Source organism: Cantharellus anzutake (genome assembly GCF_015039405.1).
Source record: "Cantharellus anzutake strain C23 chromosome Unknown EI90scaffold_79, whole genome shotgun sequence".
NCBI classification, from domain to species: domain Eukaryota; kingdom Fungi; phylum Basidiomycota; class Agaricomycetes; order Cantharellales; family Hydnaceae; genus Cantharellus; species Cantharellus anzutake.
The window spans coordinates 185,153-208,098 of record NW_024067029.1 but is presented as its reverse complement, the minus strand read 5'-3'; the positions used below and the strand labels follow the sequence as shown (position 1 = coordinate 208,098).

Here is a 22,946-nt window from a genome sequence, read left to right as displayed (position 1 = left end):
CCATCCGCGAGCACGTGATGAATAAATCGCGACACGTTTGTGCCACTGGACAACAACGTTCAACAGACCCACACACAGACCGGGAGTTGTGTTTCCTGCTGCCCTACATTCGCTCGTACAACCAAGTGAATAGACACAGGATGGAGTCGCCTTCGCAGCTTCCCCGGGAGGATCCTCAAAAGAGCTCCCGGGTTGGAGGATCCGGGGCACCATCTTCGGGCACCGTGACCAAACGGTGCGGATGCGGGGCCGATTTTCCTGATAGAACTTACTGACTCTGAATGCCTTTGGCCAGGCTGAGCTCTGAGCTGATGCAGTTAATGGTGGGTAGTCTACCTTATTTTCACTAAGAGAAATATGAAGACCTTTGGTCGCAGATGTCAAATACCCCTGGAATAGTATGTCAATTCTATGTCCTCTGCATAGTTGATTTCCAGTGACCATTTCCTTTTTCTTAGTCAGCATTCCCCCGCTCTGATTCGGACTTGTTCGACTGGGTTGCTACCATCATAGGTCCAACGGGAACGGTAAGTGTAGCCCTGGCTGGAAAATAATATGATTCGAACGCCCCAACTTTAGTACTATGCTGGGCTCACATTCAAGCTTTCAATTATATTTCCTCCGACCTATCCATATGCTGCGCCGGTAGTTACGTTTATTACCCCATGTTTTCATCCAAATGTTGCACTCTCGGGTGGAGCGATTTGCTTGGAGTGAGTACTGCTATTAAGTTTCCCGATCGGATTTAGGCTTTGTATACTTATGGTCGTCTATAGCATCCTCAAGGTAGAAGAAATGATGCTTATGTGCCAATTCCATCATGATTGAGCTTAGTCGCAGGAGAAGTGGAGCGCGGTGTATGGTGCCCAATCCATTCTGTTGTCCATCCAGTCGCTGCTCGGGGGTAAATGCTGCCAATTATGAGTATCTTCAAGCTGACAGGAATTCACTCCCAGAGCCAAATAACGAATCACCCCTTAACGCCGAGGCCGCTGATTTATGGCAGGATAAGAATGGCGAGTGACTCGAAACGGATTTCTATATCCTGAGACTGACTTCTTCATAAACAACGTAGCTTTCATGGAACGTCTCGTCCAGGTCTCCCGCACATGGTCAGGGTGAGAGTGTACCCGATGATTCGAAATGAAAGGTTGTGACTATGCTCCTCTGAGAGGTGCAGCTCATTAGTGCTCGTTCATCCCCGCATTCATCCCACTTAATACACTGCATGTCATCTTACGATCTGCATCTGCAATGCTATCAACATCCCGACTCACCCATCACCCAGTTTATTTTTGATGTTATCTGATTCTTCAGCCTCGGGAAGACACCCGCGTCTTGCCAACCAAGCCCTCACAGAGATTTGCAACAGACGGCCTATGTGACGAAAGCCTAGGTCAGGGGCTGAAAGCGCCAAGCTCTCAGCTCTTGTGGAGGCATCCAGTCCGAATTGAGTTTCCCACCAAATGATAGAAGCTTACCATTCTGGCCCTACCGATCTTGAGTTCGCATACTGTGCTTCTCGGCTAGATCGTTCTAAGTGTGTCTGGATTTGATGACATTCTCACCAACATTACGCCATGCAAGGGTTTAACAAAAGGGTGTAGTGCCGCCAATGAGGATTAGCGCATTGATTTACGTGGATACATACAAGTTCTACGGCATGGGCACCAAATTCGGGTCATTAGAGCGTGTATATGAAGTCTCTGTGTTTGTCGCCCAGTGCCCTCTTCGCCTCGGAATCCTCATCAGGAATGTTCTGATGCATTGCGCGCTCCTTGGCCTTCTGTAAATTCTGATAATGCAAATAAGCAATTCCCACAGCACATTGGAGGATATATGCTACGACCATCATCAGTCGTCATCTCCAGATAACGATGAATAAAGACACTAACCTACTGTGAGACCGATGTTGACCCTCGTAGTCTTGTAGAAATGAGGTGCATCGTGATACATCCAAGTTGCAAGTAATCCCCCGGCACTACCAGCTATGAATACTGACCAGGAAATGAGCGAGATTCAAACGTAGGAAACTGAAGTTTAATACCTAATGCGATAGCTGTAGCGCGACGATAATGAGGCATGACATTACTGTCAGAACATTAAGCCGGTTTCGATAACATTGAGGATAGATGGAAATCGTACTTTGGGACCCACGTAACCGTGCAAGGCGTGAGGACCGAAACGCCAATCGTTTGAGCGAATAGTGACCCGTACCTAACATGAACATTTATACTTTCTGTAAACTCAAGAGTCAGCATCATTGATCAGGAAGTAGGAGGTTTTTACGAACTGTACATCATAATGAAGCCGCCAAGAGCGAGAAAGCTGGCACCAATGGCAACAAGACCTCGACAATGATATTTGTCGCTGAAGAGCGCGGCTGCTAAACTCACTACATCGGCCTAGTCAGCGATCCATGTATTCGCGATACCAATGTACAACGCACCAACAAATCCGCAAGCGAAGGGAGGCACTCCATAAAGTTGGGTCTTAGCGGGAGAATAACCTAGACTTCCCACCACAGTAGGGAGGCTAGCCTACTGTTGGTTGAATGTTCTCGAATGATGAACCGATGAAACTCACAAATAAGCCAGTCCGAAGATGAGGTAGCCTGAATGGATTTGGGTCAACACACAAAAAAACGCAATGGGGCGCAAATTGCGTACCGACATAAAAGCAGCTAGTGCTCAAAATCAGAACGTGAGGGGCTCTGAGAGCCGACCACACACTTGAGAATCGGAATTCTTCCCCTGCCTCGTTGAGCGTCATGTCTTCTTCAAGTCTAGCTAAAGCTACGGCCTTTTCTTTCTCGGTCAGAAACCTGGCTGATGCGATGTCTTTCGGGAGCCAAAGAAGGCGGCAGCTCCGATGATGATGGTGACAATACCTTCCTGTGTCAGATGCAATGGTTTAGCAGCGCTTCTTCACTTTCGAAGCACGAACCAGGAAGAAAATCCAACTACCTTCAGATGTCAGTATAGGTGGGTCACGTACAGCGAAAACTGACGTGCCTCCATCCGGGCTTGCCTCCCTTTCCGTCAAGGTGAATGATAGCGAACGCCAACAACCCAGAGAATGCGCCCGCGAGGCTTGTTGCGCTGAACAATACAGCCATTCGCTGTTGCAACTCATGGCGTTTGTACCACTCCGATAAATACAAGACAGCAGCAGGGATCAGTGGTCCTAAAGTTAGTGCGACGTAAGATAGGTGGCGAGGCAGAATGGTGTAGGCATACCTTCAGTCAACCCCAGAAAGACTCGGCAAACAATTAAACCCTCGTAGGAAGTAACGAAGCCTTGTGCGGATAGTTAACGATTAGGCTAATAGATAAAATACTCTGCTATTCACCCTGGAATGTTTCCACGATGCCCCAGGCGAGTATTAGACCTGTTACAAATATATGGGCTCCGATCTTTCGAACAAGAAAATTGGAAACCATTTCCACAGTCATGTAGGGCACTGGCGTGACAGGATGCTTCCAAGTGATTCACTGTTAACATGTTGGCCTTGCCCAGATCACTTACCAAAGAAGATACTCAAAACGACGGAGAACTGATACGATGTCATTTTGAGATCTTTTAGAAGCCCTGCCTTCGCGGCATTCCCTGTGCAATCGAACAAATCTTGAGAATCTCATGCTGAACCATGAGCAATGGATCAATTGCACCTAGATTTGTTTTATCCTCCGCAAGAAGGGAAGCATCAGATGACGGTTGCGAGACCTGTCAAGCCTCCTCACTATGAAGTTTAAAAAGTCTGGGAGCAGTAAGCTAGGGCTCAAACTCGGCTTCCTATCAAGAGACACTGACATATTAGACTGATCGTTGATAGAACAATAAGGTCGATTTTTGTGCGAACTCGTCGAGCGGTGACATGATCAGTCTCCACCTCCGTAGGTCTGCCATTAGGACGTATCTGGCGAAGTTCAGACTTCGTCTCATACTCTGCACCAATATCACTGTCTGGCTTGTCCATGGCCTCCAGTCTGGAGTGAGGTGGGAGGAGGCATAAATGAGTGGGTTTTATCCATCAAAGAATCATTGAAGATCCCAGCCGCTACCAAGGGACCATATGTAACGAGGAACTGTACCCGCAATCCGAGATTTATCCTTATTTCATATTTGTTACCGATTGATGGCGCTCCGTGGGCAGTACTTGAGTGCTTTGTGCGGCCCGAGATTATGTACAATGGATGTCTGCAGTCATCACTCAATCGGGCCAGACGTGGGGCAACCGCCCTGGTGAGATGATGGGAATAGTTGGGGGATTCGGCGAGTTGGGAAGATTTGATGCTCGCGCACGCTGATCCTTTTTTTCCCAGGAAAAACGTCCCCGCGTAATCCTGAACTCTCTCACGTGGAGCCAATAGGCTTCGAATCCAAAGCCGTTCACGGTACGGGTCCGTGTTTAACACAAGAGTTCGTGCCTGAATTGATGGATGTGTGGTGATGGATGTAATCGGGTCATGGTTTTGAAGCCACTAAGTACAGACTACCAGTTGCCTTCAAAGAAAGCTCCGCTGGCATGCTGTACCGCATTCCTGCGCGGTGTGGTTTGGTCATCAGGACTCATGGTCATGTCATTATATACTGTCAATCTGCCCGTGTTTCATTGTGTCAGTGAACATGGCTTTCAGCGCCATCAGCAAATTATTCTTGCGCTAGTACCTCGCGGCACCATTATGCGCTGTTCTCCAACGTCGGCAACGGATAGAAACATGAAGGTGTATGCAGCCACTCCCGGTTCCATCCCCAAAATGGCCGGGAGGAAAAGTTAATAGGGCATTGAGCTGCACAAGCGGAAACACCGCTAGATTGTTTATCAGTCCATAATTATGATAACCTCGTACAGGGGGATCTGTGACCCGGAGATTTTAGAGTTGTAGGCCGATCCGCCTTTCATGGAATGGACGTAACTTGTTGTTTAAATCAACTTCGTGCCGATCTGAGCGCTGAAGATGATAATTGTTGTCTAGTTCGGATGGCTGCAATCAGATATTGCAATGGAACGGATGGCAGGGCGCTGGATGAAGTTCCTGAACTCGATTCGAGTTGTTTGACAGTACGCGGTAAACGTGGAAACAGTGGAAACAATCATACTCAGGTTTTTTTACAGCCGGACGCGAGTTTGCGCATCGTCTTCAATTAACGACAGGGTATCGCATTAAAGTGACCAAGTACTTGGGTAAGTTAAATCTATTTCCCAATCTACCACTGTTTGGTGGGTTCCTGAGCTCTCTAGTTTGGGTCATTGTTAAGAACTCACCAATGAGCCGCTTGTCTGTATCGAGTATGATTAGCAATCGCTAATTTCGGAGTAAGTTACGACGTACGCTGTCTCTCTGTTGGGTGAGCCAGGCTGTGGGTTTGATGATTCCCCCTGGGTTGCGACGTGGGTTAATCTGGTGTGCCCTGACAACCTCCATACCCATATTATGAATGGAGCTGAGCATTAGCGTCTGTTCTTTTTGATAACGCTGCTCGGCCTCTTTGAGCCTCGTCTGGACGAAGGCGAGATGTTAGATGCGATCGCTGCAACGCGAAAAAGAACAAGCCTTAGATTGTTTCAGATCTTCTTCAAGCATGCTGATCTTGCTTTTGAAACTCTCTTCGGCCTCTTCGAAGGATGAGCCCGACTAAATCGGATTCTCAGATGCGTTCGGGAACAAGGGAAACCGGCGTACTGAAACCCGATTCTCCTTGATCATGCGGTCCTGCTCTTTGATAAACTGCAAAAGAGTCATCGACGTATCTCTGAACGAATAACACGCCAAGCACACACCTGTCTCATCTTCAATAGTTTCTCGTGCGATGTACGGACTTGCTCCTTCAGCGCAATATTCTCTTCGTGTAGATGGAGCAACTTTGTCTTGGTCTCCTCTGGCAGGTCTCCCCCAGCAAATGATGCCCGGAGGTCTCTGTGGATTATAAATGAGCGATGGAAATGATTGCAGTGGCATGGGAACCAACGTTAAATTACGCTCCCGCTCCAACATTTTCTCCCGCTGTCCAATTCCTTCGCTTTGAAGGTTGACTTTCTCCATAAGAAGGGTGTTTATTTGCTCCAATTGCATTTTGTTCTTCCCCTTTTGCTCCTCAAGCTGAGATTGAAGCTTCTGTACTTGATTCTCAAGTCCGCTCTTGTCCTCATTCACGGACTCACGAAGGGTCGCAAGGATATCGAGCTGATCCTTGTTTACCAGGTTCACTAAGGAACACCCACAAACGCAATTCAGAATGATAAAGAAGCGCCCGAAATAGAGCTCACGATCAGATTTCGCGATTACCAGTTCGCGGCTTTGGGCGTCGAAGGTAACTTGTAATTGAGCATGTTCCTCTCGTAACCTGTCTAGCTGCTCTGAGACCTCGTTAAGTCGTTGTCTTAGAGCGATTGCTACCTCGGCGCTATGAGTTGTCAGCCTTTTTTCTTGTTTGCTTTTTTTTGGCAGGGTGCACTCACTTATCCCCTGATTTTCCACTCCTGATTTCGTCTAACTGGCTTTGAAGCATGAGCTTCTCGCGGTGTGTAGAGAGATAATCAGCTTCATAACGCGCTTTAACTCGATTGGTATCTTCAAGTAAATTCTCGAGGACGATCACCCGGCTCGCATCTGATGAATTATTCCTTGCCTCCTGGAGGTCTAGTTTGAGCCTCCTGATCTGGAGCTTGAGGTCCGTCATGGTCCGGCCACTGATTGCGTCATCGAGTTCCCCACCAAGATTGGTGTCTTCGTGGAGGTCGAAGTCAGGACCACCAGTTCCGCCATACGCTTCTTGAGGTGATTCTGCAGAGACTGCATCACCACGATTACGTGCCCGATTCCTGGAGTCCGTCAGTTCGAGTTCCTTCACCTTTTCCTGGTAAAGCTCGAGCGCTTCAGCATCCTGAACCCGTTCCTGAAGTGTGATATTCAATTTGGCTTTCGTTTGTGTGAGCTCGTACTTGAGGGTCTCAATTTCCTTCGCTCTCGTAGAGGCTTTGGCTTCAAGATCAGCGATCTGGGTCTTGTAAGAATCCATAAGCGGTCGAAAGGTAGCAACCTTGCGGTATTCTTCTTCTAAGGAGGCGTTCTTGTCCACCAGCGATGCGTTTTGCTCCTCAAGAGTCTGAGGTATCATCAGTGACTTGCGTCAGAGGCCCTGCCAGGAATTGTTGAACCTTCACGAGCCGGCGTAAGTCTGCACTTTCTTCCAGTTTTTTCTTATATTTCCCCATCACATTCTCCGTCTTTTGGGCCTTTTCGGCGGTATGGCGTAACCTGTGTTCAATGAGCTAGGTGGGTACAGAGATGTAGTAGACTTCCGCACTCATCGACTTGATCTTTGAGCCTTGCTGCCTGATTTGCTTGCATTTGAAGATCATCGTTCTGGAACAGGTTTGTCGTGTCAAAGATGTGCTACAGGCCCAACAGAATCCGAAAAACCTTCCGAGTGAGATCGGACAGAGAAGCGCTTTGCTTCTCAATTTCGGCTTCTGCGGTGATAAGGCTGTCCTCTGCTTTCTGACTACAGGCCTCCTAAGCCGAGACCCAGGGCTAGGACAATGTCACTCACATTTCAGAGCGGAGACGATCAATTTCAGCCCGCATCAAAGCGTCAGTTTTGCTGTTGCGATACTCATCCGCACGAAGCTCCGCTTCATGCAAGCGGCTGCTGATGTCAGCTTTTTCCGACAAAGCTTCGTCCTTGGTAACATGAAATCAGACGCAGCAATAGAAATGACAGCCTGAGATTTCACACACAAGACCGTTCTGCAAATTGCGGTGGTCGCCCATGAGGGCTTGATAGGCTTTCTGCAGAGTCTCTTTCTCGACTGTGAGTCGACTCAAGTCATTTTGAAGTTCGTAGTAGTGATCGTCGCTGGAGTACGAAGATGAGCTGAAGCCTCACACTTAAGGAAATGGGAAACTGACTCCGTCATGCTGATTTCGCCGGCTGCCTCTCCAGTCCGTTTTGGGATTTTCTTCATGACCTTCATGGAAGGTCAAGAGGGAAGGTACTTAAATCAAACGGGCACAAACCTGCTCGATAGCAAACATCAGTGCTCGCTGATCAGCTTCATCTAGCCTCTGTATTCGTTCAATGGCGTTCTTGTTTCGAGGTCCTTGTACAGCAATGGCTAGCGTGAGGCGGCACAGTGCCAGTGTTTGGGCCACATCGTGTTTTTCCGCCACGTCTTGCAAGTTGGGGACGCCAAGGGCAGAGGTTTGTTGATGAAGCACATCGGTGAAATATTGAGTGATGAGACGATATAATCGCTTCAGAGAATTCTGCCTGAGCACCCAATTCTCTGATTGTTGAGTAGATGTCCGTGCAGGAACGCGAAAGTAGTCGGCGTCACTGTCAGAGTGTAAGGGTTGGTTGGAAGATCAGCAAGGAATGTTCCCAGATGCATTCCTGTTAGAATGATGCGCGTACACCTTGGAGAGAACGTCGAAAAGCGGGAGACCATCGCTGAGATCGGCAATATTAGCCACTGGACGCGATAGGTCGTATGTAGACAGCCAAGCCACGACTGCCTTAGCCTCTGCGTCCATTGAAATGTGGTATTAGAGAGGCGGCGGGCGCCTCCACGAGTGGTTCGCGCTGCGAGACACTTCCAGACGCTTGGACATATCACCGCACAAATTTGCTTCCGACCACTTCTGCCTGCTGTCTGTGACAAGACTCTCATTCGTTGTCTCTGGGACGCGCTCAGCCGCATCGAATGATCACGATGCAGCCTCTCCTTCAGCCTGGCTTACCCCAAAACCAGCAACAACAGCAACAACCCCCAGGAAATTCTCACATTCAAGTTGGCGGTCCTAATCAGCAGCAACAGCAACAGCCATTCGCTGCCCCACCACCTCCCTCAGGACAAGATTGGACGCTCTCAAGTGTGCTTCACTATCTTCAGTCTGAGTGGAGACGATATGAGCGGGACAGAAATGAGTTTGACATTGAGCGTGCCGAAATGCGTGCCCGCATTGCTTTGCTAGAAGGCGAGCGAAGATCGTTTGAGAACATTAAGCTCGACCTTATGCGAAGAATAAAGATGCTGGAATACGCCTTACGTGTCGAAAGGTCGCCGCGTGTCTAACAAACAATCGACCTCGTTTGCTCACGGTTCCTCTAGATCCAAACAACTCCAAGGAAACCAGTCGGCCACTGGACTCTTCAAGGGTCACTCGAAAAGTAATTTGAGTAAAGAGGATGTGACAGCGGATGCAGAGAAACCAGGGAGCGGTCGCACTTCTCCAAGTGAAGGTGATGCAAAATTTGTGACACAGTCCGCATGAATTGACGCCAGTTACAGACATGCATCTGGATAGTAATTCAGGCGCTTCCCCTAATGGTGCACCTGCGCACGTTCCTGCATCTCAAAGCAATCCTGGACCGACTTGGGCAGGCGGTACTTCTACCAATGCCCAGGCAAACATGGGGCTGGGCCGACCACCGACCAGCCGTGATCCTAAATCCCGTGCTAAATCCCGCGATTATCTCAAACAATGCCTGCAGGAGATTACTTACCTAACCTCCAACCAAGCCGTGAATCCACTACCAAACCGACAACTTCTCAGCCTTGGCGCCAGTGCCAGTGCGCCAAACCTTCCCGTCAGCATCCCTAATCTCCCATCGTTCAGTGTGGATTATCCTGCGAATCAAAACCCACAGCAGCCACCTCAAGGTCCGCAACCCCTCTATCCCTCACAGCCTCCATCTCAGGTGCCCTCGGTACCATCATCACAACCGCAACAAAACGCCCCTGTACACACTATTCCCAGTACTATCCAATTGATACCCGCCACTCAAAACACAGTTGTGAATGGCCGACCGCGAAAATCTGTCCCAGACGTGTCGAAAGATGTGTTCCTGCAGCCCCCACCAGCAGTCCCAATTGGACCCGTTGAACCATTAGACCCAGCAAATAATCAATTTCGCCCTATAACTGTCACCATCCCAGACGCTTCACCAGAGGACTCTCAACCAGAGACTCATTCACAATCTATACCTCAGCCCTCCAGTCAACCACAGGCAGCGTCATCCGAACTCACCCAGAGCCTGGAAAACACCGCTGCAGGACCTGTGTTGGCCGCAGTTGCAGTCCAAGCAGTGGAATCTCGTTCTGTTCCAGAACCTAATCAAGTGACCGCTATTTTTCGCCCCGACGATGCAGGAGAATGGCGGGAACGACTGAGAGCAGCTCACGAGTCTCAACAAGCGATGGTAGCTCAATCTGCGTCGAGTGAGTTTTAAACCCCTGTCTCGAATTTAACGTCGAACTGAGAGGTGTGATCTGAGGCGACGGCTCAGGTTTTTTGACGGGGCTGTCGGACAACCAACACCACTCAGAAGAGGATGAGTTGGCTGACATGGAATCAACAATCGAAAGCATTACGAGCGATGGTTCGTCTGGCCCAACGGCCTCGTCTTGGAAGGTGAAACGTACGCTACGGAGGTGAGCACTTTCAAATTTTTGAGTGACCTCACGATTCACAATGGCCTAGTCACCTGGATGCTGTCCGGGCACTATCATTCCATCCGACTGAACTAAGTCTCGCCACAGGTGGGGACGACAACACAATCAAAATATGGCGCATGGACCCTGCGACGGTGGCATCGTCCTCGTAAGTATCTCGTCCTTAGCCCATGTGGCATAATATTAGTCCTCACACGGTGGTCGTAGCGCTAGACCAACAACCGAAATCGAGCCTCAGATCACTTTGCGCGGTCACACTCAACCGATTACGGCGCTCGTGCACTCACCCGCACGGAGGCTCCTATACTCGGCGTCGATCGATGCTACTATTCGCGTTTGGTCCTTGCCTGCGGCCAGTCGCACCACATACGCACCTTTCGAGGCCTCAACTGGTGTCGCGCGTGCCACCCTCGTCGGTCACACGGATGCTATTTGGGATATTGCTCTTGTGCGGAATGAGACAACCCTTGTGAGCTGCGGCGGCGATGGAGCCGTCAAGGTCTGGGATGTCTCCAGTGTAGGCGCGGATGGCGATGGCGGCGGCCATCTCAAACTCAGCTGGGGATACCACGGCCTCACGGAGGATATGGATGACGACGACACCCAGAAGAATATCTTTGGTGCAACAACACTCGATCCTATCAAGACGGATCTTAAGAAAGTGGCCGTCGCTTTCCGTGATGCGATTGTCAAATTCTTCGATGTTGAAACTGGAGTTGAAACTGGTAAACTGCAGAGTGACATCAGTTACGGTGAGTTGTATTAAGCTTCCTGACTTAAGTGCCACGGAGGAATTCATCGTGTGTTGCATTTCATTTATCTAGACGGGACCTCTCGAACACAAATCAACAAGATCACGTCACATCCAACCATGCCGCTCTTGGTCACAGCCCATGAAGATCGTTACATCCGCATATTTGATGTTATCACTGGTAACTGAACTCTGCACTCATTTTCACCGCGCATAAAAATGACACTGTTTTCTTCAGAGCAATGCACACATTCTATGCTCGCTCATACCGACTCCGTGACATCGCTTTCAATCGACCCCAGCGGTTTTACTCTAGTTACGTCAGGGCACGATTGCTCAGTGCGTTTCTGGGACCTGCTTACCACACGCGCTTGCATCCAAGAATCTACAACCCATCGAAAGAAGGCGGATGAAGGCGTGCTGGCTGTGGCATTCCACCCTGGTAGTTTACCTTTCCTGGCGAGCGCTGGCGCAGATGGGATCGTCAAGTTGTATGCAACCTCATGATCCGTGACTTGCTTATGCTACACCTAATTATATGCATTCTCCGATATGGTATGGCCAAGCAGATAGACACGAGTAGAGTTTCAGCAGCTGCGGGAGACGGCGAATTGGCAAGACATGTAGACGACATTATGCTAGTGCTGAATATTTCGGAATTTCCAGAATAATGATTACAATACAAGTCGAGGATGGAAACTGGCCGTTGAGTGAGGAATAAAGGGGCGCGTGATGGAGAATGTTCGGAGGATAAAGTCAGAATCAAGTCCAATCCAGAGATGCGCGACGCCCACGATCTATCATTCGCCATCCAAGGACCCAAAAAATTCTGACGGATCCAATGCCTGCGACCCGAACGTATTCTCGCCTGAATAAGTGACATACAGGAAGTTGTCTTCATCCCTTGCGATAGAAATGATGAGTCAGCAGATGAACCCCTCACGGCACCGGAAAGAGCGCAAATTGAACTCACTTGTGTTCCTCATATATCGCACTCATGAGAGCCGCAGTTGGTGGCAGAACCTCATCGACAAAGATAAAGATGGCTTTCTCGGGGGCAAGCTTGATTCTTTTTCGGATGACATAGACGAATTGCCCGACGGTCAAGTCCTGTTACCAGAGTGGCTTTGAGACAAGTGGTCATGATGAAAGGGGAGCAAGTGGAAAAAAGGGTACACAAGGGGACGCGTATGCCCATCGCGTGTCGTGGTCCCACCCGCGCAGTTGACTCACTTACCGAGGGTACCAAGTATTTCTTCTTGTCAATGGTCGGAATGTCAGTTCGATCCGCTTTCTCGCAGATCACCTACAACACGAGGCAGGTCGTTGGACTCGAGATCGAGATCAAAGGGCACCAAAGCGCTTGCTTACAGGAATGCGATCTGGATATTTCTGCCGGATGCGCTCAGCCTCAGCCTTGCGCTTCTCTAATAAAGGCGAAAATCAGGCCTGTGGTGGCGTAACCTGTGGTGGTGGGAACGCACCGAAGGGGTGCTCATCCTTGAACTTGGATCTCATCGCTGAGGTTGATAGTAGTGAGTGGCAAGGAGGCTCTAAATAGGAGGGGTGACGGGAAACGCGTGCCCGGAATTAAGCGGGATTAATAATCCTTATATCCGGATTATCGTGGTCGATGCTCTCATTGCTGACAGCCTCTTTGAATAAATCATCGACGTTTTTATGGCACACTGACAGCGGTTTGATTGGTCATGGCGATGATACATGTACCAATGCCAGTGCACAATTTTTCGGCCTCCAGCTTTGGCAAGGTTCGGATCAGTGTATAGTCCGGTTTTCACCAAGCCCTTGTCTCTGCTTCGCCTTTCGGTGCTGTGATGGCATTCTGGAAATCTGGGTTCTTACCGGAGAGACTAAGCCGACGGTCCGCTGGCACCCATTTTCGCGCCAGGGTCAACACACCATGATTATTCTGTAAAACAGTCTATACAGCAAGTCGTACCCTAGGGGTCAAAATGCCCCTTTAGGCGAACGATGGATGATCAAACGTGAAGCTCTTATGCCCGTCGCAAGCGTAAGCCACCGATCCCCTGCAAAAGGTCAGATATCACAGCCATCATGGGGATCGCAGGCGTTCACCAGGGTTACCAGTGATAAGGACATCGCGTGTTGTTAAGTCGTGCCCTAGCGGTCAAGATGCTCCCTTTCGGCGAGTGGCGGGTGATCAAATGTGCAGGTTACTTCCTGCCCGCCACAGTTATCTTTGGTGCAGGGCACAATGTAACCCATAGCTCATGGCCATGCTACGGGACGAAACGGGATGAAGGCGAGGTTGCCACGTTTGTCCCAATCTAACAGATGTAGATCGTATGTTGGATCTTGACTCTGTTGAACCTGTAGGATATGGGTAGGGAAGGTCGCGCCATGTAAGTGTGGTCCCACCAGCTCAGGCCAACGACGAAAATACAAGCTGCGCATTGTGTACTAAACTACGTCCACCGATATGACAAACGCACTTGCCCTCATCTCGTCCCCCACGCAACGTCGATGATAGCGTGCTAGACGTCCCTTCTCTTGCAAGCCTGCTGGCAGTCCAGGTTGGATCATTGTATATTACTAGGTTAGACGAAGGATTAGGAACGTATCATGCCCTTCAGCGCCATGAAATTTACATGCCTCTAATGATGCTTGCTATCGCAGAAATGTTTCGTCGGCGGCGAAGCAGAATCCAGTTGGCCAAAGGACTCGCATATGTATCAACAATACATAGCGGAGATCAGCCCAGTCCTAGGACCAGCATTGCCTTCGAAGTTGTATTGCAGTCCGCGTGATCGACGCCTATTGGGAAAAATTGCGTTGTGCGGAACGGCACAGTGGCGTTGAAATGGAAAAGAACCATGCTGGAAGCAGCCAGCTGGTGGAAGCGCAGGACACCTAGAGCATGCCGAAGCAACAATGCAATGGGCGCCAGTGTAGTTGTTATTTTGGTCATGCGAAATATATTCACCGGCACTAGAATAGATGCGAGAGGTCCAGTTGAAAGTCACCAATAACATTTCTAAATCCTCGGAAAGGCCCTGTGAGGTGTATACGCCCACTAGAATGCGACTACATCTTCCAGGGCGAGCGGCGTGGTTTCCCAAGGAGTTCGCGGTAAAAGCCAGCTGTCTAATGGAGGGCAGTTTTAGGTTTATTATTATAGCTCAAAATTACTATCCGTTTCTAGGCAGGACTTCAGCCTCTATGACTTCGTAATATTAGTTTCCGAGGTGCGCGTTTGTGTTGGAGAAAATGACAGTAACAGGTCAAGTTCGAATTCCTAAAGAGTACTAGGAACCACAATCCAACTTTCATCTAGATGAAGTCTAACCAGCGCTGGACTCATGTCTGGGAGAGTACCACGTCAAAAAAATTTCAAATTTGAATTGGCAGTTCAATTCATTGAAGTTTCCCACGAATTTCAATTACAAAGCTGGAAATATGTCGCAGTGGCAACAGCGATGGCCCCCATCTTCCTTCATCACGATCAAAGTGATTACCCTTATGAGCTTGTTGTAGGACTGCTGCAGCCCGCCCTCCCGTCTTCTACGCATTCTTTAGGCCCACCGGAGGCTCAACTTTCTTCCTAACCCAAGTCTTGTCATCCGCTGTGCGACTGACACAGCTCGTAAGCTTGAAGCTAACATCTCTGAAATCTGTTTGATTGCCTGCGATCGATGTCAGTGAAAGTTTCTGAGGATACAGTTCGTGCCCTTCTGATTTGAACGGACCCTAGCCTAGTACCCTCCAAACTGTCCTTGAACTAAAACTGAACGATGCCTCGTCGACCGCCGCCTTCGCCACTACGCCTTCACCTCCATAGTGGCCCCCTTGTACGTTCATGTTTCCCTCATTAACGATGCGCCGCCGTTCCTAGCGTCATCTAATCTCACTCATCCATTCATCTAGCCTGCCCGTGGTGCACCTCGACACAAACTCCCAGAGAGACCCATCCCTGCTTTTTTCATCCCATATGGTAGCCCTCGAAAGATTAACTCGAGTATCACACAATCGCAACCGCAGGTGCTCGTTACTACCTCGTATGTTCGGTCAAAACGGATGTTGCACCAGGGAGGGTGGGGGACCGTTTACGATGCAGACTACATGACTATCCGGCCACCTGCACCTGCGATGGTCTTCTGAGTCACTCATCTTTTGAGTCATCCATCACCCAGTTATGTCATCATCGGTGTTGAGGTACCCTCTGTTCCTCCGTTTATTACGAGCGCTGGCGCCTTTCATTTGCATTCATTTTCTTTTCTCTTCCATTTCCTCATTCAATCATTCATCATCCTACTCCACGAATATAGATCGAACGTCGTGTTGACCAGTTCATCTGAATGTATCAGCCTGGATGTATAGACCATGATATGTGTACAGATTTTGTGCAGGCAGAATTAAAAGTTGTTGCAGTAGATGTTTTACTTCTTTCCGGATGATCTATGAAGTCATGGATAAGGGTGAGATCAGTAGTATCAGGTAAGGGACGTACTTCTTGATACCTCCTCCAGGCGCACCTCCTGAGAGTGGGAAATCAGCAGTGGGTTGACATGTAAAATAGCACAAGTCCTTACCCTTCGCAACTGATGATGAAAAACGGGGAAATAGTCAGCGATCCATACATGCATACAGATAACTCCACAATTACCTTTAGCCTGAGCTTCCTTCAGTGCAGCAGCGTCGGCTTTCTGTTTCTGTTTGAGCGCGATGTCATCCTACAACCCCGGACAAAAGGTGAAGTGAGTGGTAAGAATCAGCCAGAACACAATCTCAACGGGAAGTCTGGGCGGAGCAGGAATTTCGACACGTGGTCGAGGGACCTCTGACGCGCCCAGAACTAATAAAACAAAGAAAAGAGAAAAATTAGCCCTCACGTCATCTAGTTCCTTCTTCTCCTTCTTGGGGGCTTTTAGGGGCTTTTGCTTTCCAGCAGCGCGTCCTAAAAATATTATTAAACCGATAGCAAGGGGGAGGGCGTATATATCCGCCGACGAGGATAGTTGAGTCGATCGCGGTGGCAGAGACTTAGGAGCACGAACCAGACATGTTTTTAGCGTACGGGTTTGATAAGTCGATTCGGTTGAAGAGGGTTGGAGAGACGAGCTGTCAGAGGAATCGTACCGACCTATTTAAGCTCGATGGTGGACGTGATCAGGTGATTGTGGCAAAACAACCTCGGACGTCACTGGGTTCTTGCTGCACATATACGCGGGGGAAGGGCGTTACAGAAGCGCGAAGTGGAAAGGGCCAATCGTTCTGAACAGTTGAGCTACTTCAGGGCGGTTTTCGTCATACATATAGATTGGATACGATGACAACTGAGTGAGCGATTTATCTCTTCTTCTTCGCTAAACCGGTCATGAGTTTGCAGAGGTGGCAAGCTGAACTGAACGGTACCCCAACTGGCTTGCGTCATTTTCTTCTTTTCCGGTTGGTGGCGATTAGATCAACGTGTTTACCTGAAAAGTTACGCGATGCATTCCGCCTTGTTGGCGAGAATGCCAAGTCGTACCGCCATCAATACGCGAACATTTACTACCTAAGACTGGAACGACTTCGAGAAATAGTATTAAAACGTGCGCGAAGAAAATGGAGTGATGTGGCAGGTACGTCTTCCCCTTCTTGCTCGTTATCTTCTCTTCCGTGACGCGTTTTGCGACAATTCTTTTCTTCCACCATGTGCATTCGTGATTGCTCCTTTTTTCATGCGTTCGTTTTGCTGAAAGCTGAAAGGCTGTTCTTTTTGGCCTAAAAATGGCATCGATCAGGGAATCCCGCTCATGTTCCGAAGATATTGGATGTGGTGAAGGGAGATTTATGTTACATCGTAGGTACCATATATATGGATATGCCACTCAAGCCGAATGTCCTCGCGGACATTGCAAAGGAGGTCAGCCGCTTCCCGTTTCATCATCCTTCATGGCATTTTTATCTCATCTCATCTTTCATCTCATCATCTCAATCTAATCTCCATCCCCATGGTGCGCGACATTTGCCATTTTTACTCTTATCCCCAATTCCTGCCTGGCTGCTCTAGCACTGGCTCCAAGCCCCAACGACCTTCGAAAAGTATGCCTCCCCCCATGATCGTATCATGCTCGAAGACGCATCCGGCCGCATTCAGCTTGAAGGCGATGTCATTCAACCATCAAAATTGCGAATCGTCACTGGGGTTATTATGGCTGCGTTGGGTGTTGAAATGGCGGGCGGAACGTTTCGTGTCGTGGATGTTTGTTTTGCTGGGATGGCACCGCAAAGAGTTGGAAGGGGGTTAGATAGAAGCGAAGATGCGATGCAAGTCGACGGTACGCTGGATGTATTGCTGATGGAAATCGATGGTAATAATTTTCACCGTATTGGATATTACATCCAGAAGACTCTCGGACGGAAAACGGGGATCAGAAACCCGAATGGGTGGCCCTCGTTTCTGGACTTCGTTTGAACTCGAACGATATACCTCCGGGCCAAGAAGAGGCGTCCGATATTCGATTGCAACTGCTCATCGAATATTTACAAGGCGAAATGGGGGGTGAAGAAGAACAAGGTTTGAGCAGACAGTGCCGTGCCCTGATAATATTGGGGAATTCGATCGACGTACCAAAAAAGAGTCAAGACGACCCGAAAGCTTCAGTGAGTTTATTGTTTTTGAAAGTACTCTTTCGACTCTGAATACCATTCCTTTTTCTTACTCTTTCGTCTGAAGAAACGATACAGCACGGCAACAGCATGGGACCCAGCACCCCTTCATCGACTTAATGCAGCCCTTCGCGAACTATCCTATTCCCTCCCCATTCATATCCTCCCTGGTGCGACAGATCCAGCAGGGGCCATATTACCGCAACAACCCATGCCGAGATCGATGTTTGGTTTTGGTGGTGCACCAGAGGCGGCGAAAGAGTCGAGGGTATTTCGGACAGAGAGTAATCCTACTTGGTTGGATTTCGGTGATGCTGGGTAGGGATATACTTTTTTAGTGACCCGCTGCAGTTCTATGCCCCGTTTCGTTCTTGAGGAGCGGGAAGCTGACTCCACTGTGAAGATTTGGCGTCAGCTTCTATTGGGCTTTCAGGGCTCGTTAGGACTCTGAGTCTCGCAATGGCTTGGTTTACTGATGGATCTCCTTTTTTCATTCCTCCCTTCTGCCGGAAAACCCAAATCTTTCAGAATGTTGGCTACGGCAGGGCAGCCAATTGACGACATCTTCAAGTATGTTGAGACAACGGATCGGCTAGCTGTCGCGAGGGACACTTTACGGTGGCGCCATATCGCTCCGACATGTCCGGATACCTTGTGTGAGTATACGCCATTCTTGTCAGACACACCTCTCTCCGGCATTAAGAGCCAGAGAAGGGGCCACTTTGTCATTGTTTTGTTCTTTACTCCGAGACCTCGTTTCGCTCATCATTTGCTGTGTATCACTTTTTCAATTAGGGTGTTATCCGTTCTTCAACGACGACCCATTCATTGTGACTCAGTCACCAAGTATATACGCAATCGGGAACCAACCTCAACTCGAGACTGAGCTGGTACTCCGAAGAGATGAGGATGGTAGAGGAGAGGAACAGAGTGAGATTAAGACCAGGGTGATCTTGGTGCCATCCTTTGCCGAAACCGGTGATATGGTATATGTGAATACGAGGACGTTGGAGGTGAGGAGCATTAGTTTTGCGATTGAGCATGGATGGGCGAGTGGGTGAATTGAGGATTTGTGAAGTTATTCTTCAAGTATAGTACCTGATATGCCGGTTGGGGACGGTTTAGAGCCGGCATTATAATCATGGGATGTAGATGTATTCTTCCCTATAGCTATACCATTTATTCCTATGTGTTCAGACTTTGTGTGGTAGGCGATTCCGTACTTGTGGGCCGGACATATTCCTTGGTAAACTAATCAGCGGGCCTTCAGCGGGATGTCATGCAACCCATGCCCCAGCCTGGCAACTTCTGAAGCCGGAACCTTGCCATCGGACGAGACTTGACATGCGACTCTGAGCGGTGCCGTTCTGTCCTCCTGTTCGTCTCTTGCCTCAAAGACGTTTGAGAAATATGTTTTAAATTAGATGTGGTAGAAGCAAAAGACTGAAGTGCCTTTACAGCTACCCCGAAGTTGATATACACATCAACAGCTACAAACCCCCGGGTAATCCTTAAGGCTGAACTGAGGGTTGCACCAAAAAAATAGAGGAAGCATTGCAATCACATTTCTCTGTTTTACACAATCTGGGTAAATTTCCGACATGCATTTCGGCATTATGCCATGACTGTAGTTGACAGAAAAGGAGAAATAATTTAAGAGCATGCAGACCTTGTAAGCAACGTAATACTCGGGAGAAAAATTAACACCATTGCGATATGTTCTGTACTAGAACGATTAACTGCATGCTTGCCGCATATTTCCACTGGTGAAGCATCGACATTCCAACAATCCCGTGTAGCTGGGAGCATTGATTCATGAAGCCAGCGCTGGAGCCGTCGTACTCGCTGAAGGTGCGGCACTGGTCAATGATCCCTCGCGCCATATGTAATGATGTATGAAGAGCGCGATAAGCATGAGTCCAACGATTGCACACATGGCAGTCATCACATGGGCCACAGGAGCGCTGAGGCAAAGTTCCAAAAGCGTGAGGCATTGCTGGTGATAAGATTCATGAAATGAACACGCACATGGCAACCAGGCCGAATGTCTGCACGTATTGTGTGGCAGTCTCTAAGTACGGCGGCCCAACGACAAGCGTAGAAGGGGCGACGGTTGCTTGAAATAATATCTGTAATGAAAACATTAGAGGAAGTAGACATTGTACATTTCGCATCACTTACAATGGCATCCTCGGCATATCCAACCACAGAGGCCCCATCCCTGAGAATCCTGTCCTGTTCTGATGTGTTCATTCCACCCCCAACCTCGTCCAAACCCACGTGCTTCACAATGGAATCGGCCAAGGCAAAGCGGATCGCGTCTTTGATGCCTTCTACCCGGGGATCAGGATTTGTCCAGCCCGTCCTGGAACTGCATGTCAGTATGAGTGCGAATACGCTTGCTCGAACACCTTACCCGCTGGGACCCCAACTGAGGAATGAGACGTTACCTAGATCCACGACATCGTAAATGGATGGGATGTCATCATTGAGCGCGAGTTTAACGCTGACATCGTGCTCCTCTATCATGCTGTAGCAGAAGACCATCGAGTAGCTCGATATGTTTTTGAAGAAAGAGAATGCCACGGGAGAGAAATACACCGGGTCACTTGGGAGTGTGTAGTTGTTACCAGGGTCGATGCCTCGCACACATCCAATAGGGGCGTCAACCATCCAGCTGTACCATGTTGTGCCATCGGGGCTGGCATAGGAAGTGGCGGAGCAGTTATGGGGAAGAGATCCCGATATGTGGTACAATTTGGCGCTGTCCGGACCCGAGATTACTGGTGATGGAACCGGAGCACATTTGGCTTGCACCGACAATCCCTTGAATGTGATGCTCACGTTTCCACCTTGGGCAGATGCACTTGAATCAGTGGGCTGAAGGCAATAATGATCAAAGGCGGCACAGTGATGAGCCCATCATGATTACCCACAGTAAGGCTTGGCACCACCCAGAAATTCCCAGTTTTGCCAGTGGTGTCATCAAAGATAAATGGAGAATACAGAGCACCGATCTGGCCTGGAGAGATGACTCAGTACCTGTTGACGGACTCTTTATTGATCCTGACTAACGAACGGTGCCCACAAACTGGAACGTAGGATCAATTGTCATTGGTGAATTTACCCCACAGAATTACGCACCCCTGCCGCATCCACGAACGGGATGTATGAGTTTGTAAGATTGTCATAGCCCTGAGCCGTTTTACCTGCGATACGCACTCTCGCTGCCTGCTGGTGGGACGTCGGAATAATCTGGAAATATGATCCAGCCAGGGAATGGAAAATGCCACCGCTGATTGCGATGCAAGAGAGTATGAAGACCACCCAATGGTGCTTTCTGAAACTTAGAAGCACAGCCGAGCCCGGACTACGAGGACAAGTATGAATTGCGAACAAGTAATAGGCACATCGGATTTTGAGTCATACCTGTTCTTTTCGTACTCGTCCCGATCTTTCTCAGTACCAATGTAGGGCTATCGTTGTGTACATTAGCGTTATTGAACAACTAAGAGTGATTAAGAATACTTTGAGCAGCCTGATAGCACCATAGGATGTTGTGAACCAGAGGAATAAGGGAGTGAAAAGAATAGATGGCAGAAATGACTGAGGAACCGCTTTTCAGTCGCCACGCATACGGTCATAAAGTAGGAAAGCCATACCTTCAGGAACTGTCTACCGCGAGAGAGTTCGGTGTCGGTAAGATAGATATCAAATCCTAGCGAGGAGGAATGAGCCTGACTGTTCATACACCAGAGTCGGTGGTTTCTACCTAACCCGTGGCGCGTGCGCTCTAATACAACTTCCGATCCGGCAGCGATAAAAATGAAGACAAGGCCCAATGGGATTGTTGTCCACCAATGCAACTTGGATAGCCCCAATGTTTCAGGGGAGTTCTCGTGGATGCCATTTTGAGACGGGCGGAGGTCACTCTCATGAGTCTTTTCCATATCATCTATCTCCACAGGAAATCCTAGACGACGGGTGAATGGAAGTGCAGCGGTGGCGAGTTCATCATGCTCACCACTGGTATGAGGTGTTGGCATTTGTAGGTAGATGTCGGACCTTCTGGGAGTTGATAGACTATTCTGCCCATTACTGGCTGCTACAGAAGTAGATCAAAAATGCAACGCTTTAGCAAAGAAAGAAACGCTAACCACTTTCGTCTGCCATTGTCGGAGGGGTAGACCTAATCACTCTCTCAGCTGGGAAAAGAAGTTTTGTAAAAACAGGCGCCCAAAAACAACCAGCGAACCCCATTCACCCCAAAATCAGAAGCGCTCATTACATATCCCACACGTCGAGCCCCCAAAGAGGACTCTGATGACCGTTGTCAAGGGGCAAGCAGCGAAAAATGAAATACCCTGAACCACGGGTGTCCCCCTTCCAAGATTAGCATCACAAGCCCGATCCAAGCGGAAGCGAACTGGCCATCGAACGCCGCGTTGACAGAAACGGAGTATCGACCCCACTTTACCTTGCTTGCAACGGATATTATCATGTGACTTCCTTCATGGCGACACAGCCACAAGCCTTTTTTTTCGTTCGATTCATTTGAATTGAATTCTTGCATATATATAGCTTGATTCCCCTTGGTCTGTAGAGTAGCACTACCACCACCAACGGGGTAACAAGACAGCTTGTCATATATTCTTTCATGATTGTTGTCTTTATAATGTATATTACCTCAAGCTATGCGCTTCTAGGCAACATTATTAGTTCTCTATCCTGGAACTGGGCTACATGCTTCTAGTACGGGCTGATAGATAAATCACCGACAATTGAAGGCAACAGGGACGCCTCATTCAAATAAATGAATTGATGATGATCCCTCCATCCATTCATTTGAATGACCACAAATCCGGTGGTTGGGATCGCCGCTGCATGGGGGGAGATATTTGGTGTTGTGCGATACACGTAAAAATGCTGCTTTTTGTAATGGGAACAGTACGCGCGCGCTTGGCTCTTTCCTACGTGTCGTGTTGGGATCAATATATGTTAAATTGTTGTTAACGAAGAATGAACAATAAAATATAAGGGTTCAAAATAGAAAGGAAAGAGAGAGTGGAGGAGGTTGATGTCAGCATTGCAGCAACTACG

General features: G+C 48.8%; 9 protein-coding genes across 9 annotated transcripts; 3 read left to right on the top strand and 6 right to left on the bottom strand.

Moving 5' to 3' along the window:
* The first annotated feature begins 23 nt into the window (after positions 1-23).
* EI90DRAFT_3292695 (ubiquitin-conjugating enzyme/RWD-like protein) lies at positions 24-1,287 on the top strand. The gene is made up of 9 exons (XM_039067347.1): positions 24-235; positions 296-323; positions 378-398; positions 459-527; positions 580-713; positions 777-786; positions 841-904; positions 957-1,016; positions 1,076-1,287. The coding sequence occupies exons 1-9, from the start codon at positions 141-143 to the stop codon at positions 1,120-1,122; spliced, it is 528 nt and encodes a 175-aa protein (XP_038910609.1). The 5' UTR covers positions 24-140; the 3' UTR covers positions 1,123-1,287.
* A 397-nt stretch (positions 1,288-1,684) lies between these two features.
* Positions 1,685-3,979, bottom strand: EI90DRAFT_3131672 (MFS general substrate transporter; the record flags this gene model as incomplete). The annotated part of the gene is made up of 14 exons (XM_039064408.1): positions 1,685-1,842; positions 1,896-1,997; positions 2,048-2,091; positions 2,146-2,239; positions 2,294-2,395; positions 2,450-2,535; positions 2,587-2,614; positions 2,670-2,894; positions 2,947-2,962; positions 3,011-3,186; positions 3,240-3,299; positions 3,353-3,463; positions 3,529-3,609; positions 3,814-3,979. 14 exons carry the CDS (start codon positions 3,977-3,979, stop codon positions 1,685-1,687), a joined length of 1,449 nt encoding a protein of 482 aa, XP_038910608.1.
* An 805-nt stretch (positions 3,980-4,784) lies between these two features.
* On the bottom strand, positions 4,785-8,625 carry EI90DRAFT_3079342 (HOOK-domain-containing protein). The gene is made up of 17 exons (XM_039061829.1): positions 8,422-8,625; positions 8,025-8,343; positions 7,917-7,975; positions 7,746-7,863; positions 7,558-7,688; positions 7,428-7,509; positions 7,312-7,370; positions 7,163-7,262; positions 6,464-7,110; positions 6,272-6,408; positions 5,974-6,211; positions 5,786-5,921; positions 5,688-5,732; positions 5,559-5,639; positions 5,337-5,504; positions 5,270-5,284; positions 4,785-5,211 (listed from the first exon to the last, which is right to left on the bottom strand). The coding sequence occupies exons 1-17, from the start codon at positions 8,538-8,540 to the stop codon at positions 5,200-5,202; spliced, it is 2,466 nt and encodes an 821-aa protein (XP_038910607.1). The 5' UTR covers positions 8,541-8,625; the 3' UTR covers positions 4,785-5,199.
* Positions 8,626-8,719: 94 nt separating this feature from the next.
* On the top strand, positions 8,720-11,720 carry EI90DRAFT_2977903 (WD40-repeat-containing domain protein; the record flags this gene model as incomplete). Its single annotated transcript, XM_039055924.1, has 9 exons — positions 8,720-9,076; positions 9,144-9,228; positions 9,299-9,597; positions 9,697-10,228; positions 10,336-10,441; positions 10,491-10,610; positions 10,670-11,214; positions 11,287-11,394; positions 11,452-11,720. The coding sequence occupies 9 exons, from the start codon at positions 8,720-8,722 to the stop codon at positions 11,718-11,720; spliced, it is 2,421 nt and encodes an 806-aa protein (XP_038910606.1).
* EI90DRAFT_3079339 (symbiosis-related protein) lies at positions 11,638-12,786 on the bottom strand. Its single transcript, XM_039061828.1, has 5 exons — positions 12,698-12,786; positions 12,585-12,640; positions 12,451-12,519; positions 12,187-12,323; positions 11,638-12,116 (listed from the first exon to the last, which is right to left on the bottom strand). Exons 1-5 carry the CDS (start codon positions 12,729-12,731, stop codon positions 12,014-12,016), a joined length of 399 nt encoding a protein of 132 aa, XP_038910605.1. The 5' UTR covers positions 12,732-12,786; the 3' UTR covers positions 11,638-12,013.
* An 856-nt stretch (positions 12,787-13,642) lies between these two features.
* EI90DRAFT_3079332 (uncharacterized protein) lies at positions 13,643-14,177 on the bottom strand. Its single transcript, XM_039061827.1, has 2 exons — positions 13,848-14,177; positions 13,643-13,787 (listed from the first exon to the last, which is right to left on the bottom strand). The coding sequence occupies exon 1, from the start codon at positions 14,161-14,163 to the stop codon at positions 13,948-13,950; it is 216 nt and encodes a 71-aa protein (XP_038910604.1). The 5' UTR covers positions 14,164-14,177; the 3' UTR covers positions 13,643-13,787; positions 13,848-13,947.
* A 1,454-nt stretch (positions 14,178-15,631) lies between these two features.
* On the bottom strand, positions 15,632-16,256 carry EI90DRAFT_3131667 (uncharacterized protein; the record flags this gene model as incomplete). Its single annotated transcript, XM_039064407.1, has 6 exons — positions 15,632-15,650; positions 15,703-15,730; positions 15,785-15,793; positions 15,859-15,925; positions 15,977-16,149; positions 16,250-16,256. 6 exons carry the CDS (start codon positions 16,254-16,256, stop codon positions 15,632-15,634), a joined length of 303 nt encoding a protein of 100 aa, XP_038910603.1.
* A 155-nt stretch (positions 16,257-16,411) lies between these two features.
* EI90DRAFT_2977898 (DNA polymerase alpha/epsilon subunit B-domain-containing protein) lies at positions 16,412-19,051 on the top strand. Its single transcript, XM_039055923.1, has 8 exons — positions 16,412-16,532; positions 16,656-16,816; positions 16,979-17,100; positions 17,248-17,515; positions 17,584-17,840; positions 17,914-18,164; positions 18,375-18,502; positions 18,642-19,051. The coding sequence occupies exons 1-8, from the start codon at positions 16,522-16,524 to the stop codon at positions 18,905-18,907; spliced, it is 1,464 nt and encodes a 487-aa protein (XP_038910602.1). The 5' UTR covers positions 16,412-16,521; the 3' UTR covers positions 18,908-19,051.
* Positions 19,052-19,396: 345 nt separating this feature from the next.
* EI90DRAFT_3079324 (uncharacterized protein) lies at positions 19,397-21,951 on the bottom strand. The gene is made up of 12 exons (XM_039061826.1): positions 21,871-21,951; positions 21,619-21,819; positions 21,509-21,564; positions 21,375-21,452; positions 21,276-21,322; positions 20,991-21,216; positions 20,922-20,937; positions 20,783-20,868; positions 20,263-20,726; positions 20,028-20,211; positions 19,875-19,975; positions 19,397-19,810 (listed from the first exon to the last, which is right to left on the bottom strand). The coding sequence occupies exons 1-12, from the start codon at positions 21,890-21,892 to the stop codon at positions 19,660-19,662; spliced, it is 1,632 nt and encodes a 543-aa protein (XP_038910601.1). The 5' UTR covers positions 21,893-21,951; the 3' UTR covers positions 19,397-19,659.
* Between the last annotated feature and the right edge of the window lie 995 nt (positions 21,952-22,946).